The sequence below is a fragment of the Antedon mediterranea genome, chromosome 10 (assembly GCF_964355755.1).
Source record: "Antedon mediterranea chromosome 10, ecAntMedi1.1, whole genome shotgun sequence".
Classification (NCBI taxonomy): domain Eukaryota; kingdom Metazoa; phylum Echinodermata; class Crinoidea; order Comatulida; family Antedonidae; genus Antedon; species Antedon mediterranea.
The window spans coordinates 15,665,785-15,673,792 of NC_092679.1; the positions used below are offsets into that span (position 1 = coordinate 15,665,785).

At 33.2% G+C, this 8,008-nt stretch overlaps 1 protein-coding gene across 1 annotated transcript; it reads left to right on the forward strand.

Moving 5' to 3' along the window:
- The first annotated feature begins 2,869 nt into the window (after positions 1–2,869).
- LOC140060602 (alpha-ketoglutarate-dependent dioxygenase alkB homolog 6-like) lies at positions 2,870–7,358 on the forward strand. The gene is made up of 7 exons (XM_072106883.1): positions 2,870–3,022; positions 4,405–4,473; positions 4,944–5,007; positions 5,113–5,159; positions 5,859–5,960; positions 6,427–6,552; positions 7,020–7,358. The coding sequence occupies exons 1-7, from the start codon at positions 2,960–2,962 to the stop codon at positions 7,275–7,277; spliced, it is 729 nt and encodes a 242-aa protein (XP_071962984.1). The 5' UTR covers positions 2,870–2,959; the 3' UTR covers positions 7,278–7,358.
- Positions 7,359–8,008: the final 650 nt, after the last annotated feature.

Sequence of the window (8,008 nt, forward strand, 5' to 3'; positions counted from 1 at the left end):
GCACAGTGATAATATGAAAAACATAATAACACTATAATATTTGTAGATGAATGACGCGGACACGTACATATGTTCATAAGTAATTGATATAAATTGACTTTTAAAAGTGGAATTAACACAAATGATTGTAGATAAATATGACGTGAATTGCACGTACATAATGTTGATGAGTAGTATATTTATATAAATCGACTTTGAAAAGTGAAATAACACTAATATTTGTAGATGAATATGACGTGGACACGTACATATATTGATTAGTATATTGATATAAATCGACTTTTAAAAGTCAAATTAACACTAATATTTGTAGATGAATATGACTTGGACACGATTTACATGTTGATGAATATATTGATATAAATCGACTTTTTAAAATGAAATAACACTAATATTTGTAGATGAATATGACGTGGACACGTACGGTACATAATGTTGATGAGTATATTGATATAAATCGATTTTTAAAAGTGAAATAACACTATTGATTGTAGATGAATATGACGTGGACAAGTACATTTATTGATGAGTATATTGATATAAATCGACTTTTAAAAGTGAAATAACACTATTAGTTGTACACTATTGATCATATATGAATATGACGTGAATTGCACGTAGGCCTACATATGTTGATGAGTAGGCCTATATTGATATAATTGACTTCGAAAAGTGAAATAACACTGATTTGTAAATGAATATGACGTGGACAAGTACATTTATTGATGAGTATATTGATAAATCGACTTTTAAAAATGAAATAACACTAATATTTATAGATGAATATGACGTGGACACGTACATATGTTGATGAGTATATGATATAAATCGACTTTTAAAAGAGGAATTAACACTATTGATTGTAGACGTGAATTGCACGTACATATGTTGATGAGTGTATTGATATAAATCGACTAAACGTTAAATAACACTATCTTGTACAAGTACCCTCACTTGCACTGATGAAGGGCTAGTGTTGCCCGAAAACTCTGCTAACTTTTCTGGCTGTTTTACTTTATCATTTTGATTTAGCTTTTCGCTTCTTTTTTTGTATCTCCATTGAGACCACAGCATTGTTATTATTTCAGTATTTTGCCTTTAATATTAAAAGTGAAATAAAACTAATGACTGTAGATGATATGACATTTATGTTGATGTATATAGTTTTGTATATATAATATAGATTTTTAAAAGTACGGTAATAGACACTTTATTTGTAGATGAATACGACATGGACAAGTTGCAATAAATTCACTGTGCTCAAATATACCAAAATGACTATAGTTGAGTACAGTGTTAAACTGGATCGTACATTAATGTTATTTGTTGTATATTGTTAAGTTTATCCTATTCTTTATCACTGTGCTCAAGTATACCAAAATGACTATAGTTGAGAACAGTGTTAAACTGGATCGTACATTAATGTTTTTTGTTGTATATTGTTAAGTTTATCCTATTCTTTATCACTGTTCTCAAGTATACCAAAATGACTATAGTTGAGAACAGTGTTAAACTGGATCGTACATTAATGTTTTTTGTTGTATATTTTTAAGTTTATCCTATTCTTTATCACTGTGCTCAAGTATACCAAAATGACTATAGTTGAGAACAGTGGTAAACTGGATCGTACATTAATGTTATTTGTTGTATATTATTAAGTTTATCCTATTCTTTATCACTGTGCTCAAGTATACCAAAATGACTATAGTTGAGAACAGTGTTAAACGGGATCGTACATTAATGTTATTTGTTGTATATTGTTAAGTTTATCCTATTCTTTATCACTGTGCTCAAGTATACCAAAATGACTATAGTTGAGAACAGTGTTAAACGGGATCGTACATTAATGCTATTTGTTATATATTATTAAGTTTATCCTATTCTTTATCACTGTGCTCAAGTATACCAAAATGACTATAGTCGAGAACAGTGTTAAACGGGATCATACCTTAATGCTATTTGTTGTATATTATTAAGTTTATCCTATTCTTTATCACTGTGCTTAAGTATACCAAAATGACTATAGTTGAGAACAGTGTTAAACTACATCGTACATTAATGTTATTTGTTGTATATTGTTAAGTTTATCCTATTCTTTATCACTGTGCTCAAGTATACCAAAATGACTATAGTTGAGAACAGTGTTAAACGGGATCATACATTAATGTTATTTGTTGTATAATGTTAAGTTTATCCTATTCTTTATCACTGTTCTCAAGTATACCAAAATGACTATAGTTGAGAACAGTGTTAAACTGGATCGTACATTAATGTTTTTTTTGTATATTGTTAAGTTTATCCTATTCTTTATCACTGTGCTCAAGTATACCAAAATGACTATAGTTGAGAACAGTGTTAAACGGGATCGTACATTAATTTTATCCTTTGCTTTACTGTGCTTTGATTTGATAAGCAAGTTTGGTTGCCCCGCCCCCATATGCTGCCTACTAAATTAGGATTCCCTAGCTTTTCTATAAAAATTGAAGTACCCACAATGCACGTTATACGGAAGTCATAGTCTTGTAAAATACAGACACAATAGTTTTTATCGTATTGTTTTCATTTAAATATCACTAAGATTGTCTTAAACTACAAACAACTAAAATTAGTGAAGGTATGCAAGTGATTCTAAATATTTATTACTGGTAGTATTAATACAATTTGGATTATATCATTTTCCAGAAAGGTAGAAAAAAACATAAAATAGTTGAGAATTCTCAACTAGCCAGGATGGTATAGGAAATATAGCTCCCACATTATAGCAATGTTCCTGCAGTAGATCCGAATTTTACAATTTAGATATTGTATCCAGACGTTAAATTGGCTAGCGCGCATGTTAAAAGTATACTTTATTTTAAAACGTATGGATTGTTAATCGGATAAAATGGATTGGATATGATCAGTGCTGTAGGAGTGCGTTTTTGTAAACAAAACATTTAAATTGTCTTTTTATTTCATAATGTCTACCGAAGTCGAGAAAAAAATTACATACAATGACATTGAACAATTCTGCATTCAAGGGGTGTGTATTTACTGGTGCATGATTGCATTCATGCATAATAGTTACGAGGAAGGACTTTAGCTAAAATTAAAAAAAAGTATAAGTAGGGCCTAGGCCTAATATATTACTAGTTAAGCTGTAGGGGATAATATAAATATAATACAATATTAGTATTAGGCCTACCCTATCTACCAACTACTAGGCTCCTAAGCAGTATAGTTAGCCAGCTAGTATAACCCTCCAAAAATTCATTATGACTGTCATCTATACTGATCCTCAGAATTTGGTTACAAAATAAACCTTTATTTTAAAAGAAATTTGTTTCTATTTTAAAACGTTGCTCTATCTCTTCGCATTCGACATGGTCAACCGGTTGGCCTGTCACGATAAATATTGTCCGGGGCCAAAATCGGTCCGGCAGGACCAGTTTTGGCTCTAAAATTGTGGCCAAAAGCAGTCTGCCACTGCCAAAATCGGTCCGGGTTTTTCTTCTGTCGATTTTAATTGAATTACTAGGCCTATGATGCTGTTTTAAGTTGTTTATGGCTAGAAAAATATCCCATGATATATATTAGTAAGTTATCTTGTCGGATAAATACTATAAATAAATGTATTTTATCTAAAAACATGACTTAGGTGTTCACTCATATTTCGGCCTGCCACACACTCACACGAACGGGTATGAGACGCTGATATTGCCAGCTAGATTTTATTTATGATTGAGGCCTGTTTCCTTCCTCAGCCTAATCAATATTGGATAATTGTTTTATAATAATTGTATTGAATTGATATATTGATTGATTAACCATAAATAATTAATAAATTAAATTGTTTTTAACATCATGGGGAAACGAAGATGTTAAAAAAGAACAAAATGGATTAAAAACAGGCAGATACATATTGTATACAAAAGCCTAACAATTAGTACTAATTATTGATGAGTTACTACTAATAATAATTAAAAAAACAGGCTTAATTTATAATATTAAAATAACAAATAAAACCCTGTAGTTTTCAATATAATGACTAATCATGGCATTTTTTTAATGATATATACATTATGACTCATTTTGCGCACCATATATTTGTAAGACCGGACCAGTTTTGGCGGCCAAAATTGGTCCGGCCGGACAGGTTTTGGCAGCCATAAATGGTCCCCCGGACTGATTTTGGCAGCCAAAACTGGTCCGCCGGACCAATTTTGGCCCGGACTGATTTTGGTGTGACAGGCCGTTAAAAAAGTAAACAAAAATTAGACGCATGATAACCATGCTGATCAGAAAAAAAATTGGTTCGACATATGGTACAGTTTCGACATGCTCATAGCCTCCATGTAAAAAATATTAACTATACGCACAGTAAACAGTGCTGAAAATAAGCAAATAATACATTTTTGTTTTCAGGTACCTTCAAAAGCATTCTATATTCCAAACTTTATTACTCCAGAGGAAGAAAAATATATGCAACATCAGGTATTATTTTCAACTTCATAAATCAAATCACCTCAGCACTCACTCAGTAACGCCGATCAAAATCTTCTCTCCAATCCAGATGCGAACCAGATCACCTTTTAATAGCTAAAATGCTGTACTAATTTTTATGGACTATTCATATGTTAGAATCAAACCATTAATTACCCCCATCCCCCCTCCATCCCATGGTATTAAACAATTTTCCCTGTCTAATATTTATTAAGCTACTTACAGTTTCTATAACAGATGACATTGTAAGCTGGTCTATTGCACAAAAATTCTTATACATAACTCATCATGATTTATATGTACCTTGCTAAAAAAATGTCAAATGTGGACAGTGTTCCCAAAACAGCATGGAAGGCAGAATCCTAATCTCATTGTGTTCTGAAGAGATCAGTACAAGTTTACTAATAAATTTGCAATTCAACAAATTGTAAACTGTATTGCTTTATTTACTTACTGAATAGGTATATTATGGAACTCCAAAACCACAGTGGACAACTCTTTTGAACCGAAGACTTCAGCAATGGGGTAAATGTTTATATTAATTACCAAAACTGATATTAAACAAATCAGTACAGATACAATGTGATATAATTAACTACCATATTAAAATGTTTCCTTCGTTTTTCCTAGGAGGAAACCCACACCCCAAAGGAATGGTGCGAGAAAAAATACCACAGGTACTTTGTACATGCTAAATTATATATTGGCACGGTCAACTGTTCCAATGGCGTGCATGCATATACTTTATTTTCTATTTGAACAGTCAACCCTGCATTTTATGTAAAAAAGTTTTTTATCATGCGCCTCATTCCCTGTGCCGACTAAATTAAAGCAGCAAAATCCAAGTCAACAAAGGCATGGTCGACTGTGCCAATAGCCAACACACAATATATTGTTTGTCTGCATGGTCGACTGTACCAATAGCCAACACACAATATATTGTTTGTCTGCATGGTCCACTGTGCCAATAGCCAACACACAATATATTGTTTGTCTGCATGGTCCACTGTGCCAATAGCCAACACACAAGATATTGTTTGTCTGCATGGTCCTCTGTGCCAATAGCCACCACACAATAAATTCTTTGTCTGCATGGTCCACTGTGCCAATAGAAAATTAAGTAATATGTACAATTGGCCTCATCCATAAAGTAGAGTATGCCCAAATTAGATCAGCTCAGCTATTATTGAAGCTTTGATTGTGTGAATACTACCATAAGCCTAATCTCAATTTAGGAAGGTTGAAACTTAATTTAGGATGAAAAACAAAACAGTATTGCTAAAGACAAATAATATTAAATCTTTCCCAGTTTGCATTCATGTTTGAGGGATAAAGGGTAAAATGAACTTAAATTTTTTTTTCAATTTTTTTCTTAGTGGTTGGATACAATAATTAAGAAAATTGTTGCACTTGGCGTTTTTGGAAAGGCACCAAATCATGTGTTAATAAATGAATATGAGCCAGGACAAGGTATTATGGTAAGAAACACAATTTACTTTTTAATTTAGGGGTAAATGAAGAATCTTTATTTCTCTCTCTCTCTCTCTCTCTCAAATATTTGCATTATAGGGAGAAGTATAAAGAGACAAACGTTATTGAATATTGAAGATACATATAATTTAATAAAAACAGAATGATACACACACATGTGTGTTTGCAATTACCTATAAACAAAATAATACTGTAATAGGAATAGGCCACTTGGCACTACCAAATTCTTGCAGGCAGGGTAACCTATGGAAAACAAGTGAAAATGAATGTTTACTGCATATGAAACTGAATGAAGTACAAGATGGACCTCTGTTCCATCCAGTCATACTGCATGTTAACCTTGGTCCACACATAGTGGTTTTATTTTTTGTAGCCACACCCAGTTGGAACTCCGTTCTAACCAGTCATATCAACTGTTAACCTGTATTCACACAGTGGTTTTATTTTTTGCAGCCACATGAAGATGGACCTCTTTTCCATCCAGTCATATCAACTGTTAACCTGGGTTCACACACATTGTTAGATTTCTATCCTCATCAAGATACACAAGTAGATAATAAGAACCAAAACCAAACCATGGTAATTATTAGACACCGGTATAAACCCACCCTTTGTGTCGAGTTTGGACGGGCTTTTATATGACCCTAACCCTAACCTAATTAGTAGATTTTGCTATACACACAACCACATGTTTATAACTGGGTCGACGCCAACACTTACCCAGTGGTCAGTGCTGGGAAGTTTAGGTTAAGGATTATGTTTATGATACTAGGTGATAACATGTGATGCTGTATTACAGAATTTTCCTATGATAATGGAAAAAGTAACGAGAATCGGTTGCTACACCAGTACTATAATATTAAGCATGCAAATCTAACGTAACGCAACACAAGTGATTTGACCAGTCACAATCAATGGATTATTCGTACAGTGGCTTATCGTTGGTCAACTCACTTGGGTCGCGCGTATGTCCTTGCGTCTCTAGTGTGGGAACCACGCTTAATGATATATAACTAAAATCAAATCTGCCTGTTAATATTTTACAGACAACACCAGCAAAACAACCAGTTTTTTCTCTACTACTTGAACCAAGAAGTTTATTACTTCTCACAGAAGATATGTATAAATTATATTTACATGGAATTGACGAGAGATTGCAAGATACATTGACTGAGAATGTTAAAAATTTGGAAGAGTGCGGCAAAAAATCAGGAGACATTTTAGAGCGGGGAAGAAGAATTTCACTTACTATAAGAAATGTTCCAAAAGTTCTTCCAGTTCAAATACGTCTTGGAAAGCGGTGACACCTACTATAATATTTTGACACTTAAAAAAAGTTATTGGTAATAAAGATATACATAATTACAAGCATACGTTGGAATGTGCATTTTACTTTGTATTTGCTTACACAGTGGCGTAACAGCTATGAGCGCTCATTGGCTAAACCCAGGGGCCCAAGAGCAGTGTCCAAAAGAAAAACCGGCATTAAAATATGTCGCAAAGAGCTAAACATGCCCGAGTTGGAGGGCCTCCGAGTTACGCAATTGTGCTTACATTTTTTGAAATTGAATTACACAAAAATCTATTAAATGATCAAAATTGCTTGTTAAAATTATATTATAAAATTACATTAAACCACACAACAAGGTTCTCACAAGATTGACATAGCGCAGTCAGCTAAATTGATAGTGACAGTGTTGGGCGCTGAACCGTTAAAGACCACTGCTCTCCATGTGTTCTAACTTGCGGGTTGAAATATATGTAGATATCACACCATCTTTTGGATGAGATATTAAGTTGTTGGTCCATGTGCAATATTATGTGCGTATTAACCGTAAGGGATCGTCTCTCGGTTTACTGCCCAATTCACCACCAGAAGGACGCCACCAAGGCTACGTACTTAGCGAGCATACTTTGTGTATAACACCAACTAGTAACTCAATTGCCGAGCCTTGCAAAGATGTTCTGCTGAGACAGTAACCCTTTGGCTAAAGAAAGACTACAACATTTCTAGTATAATTTCTGAGAATACTTT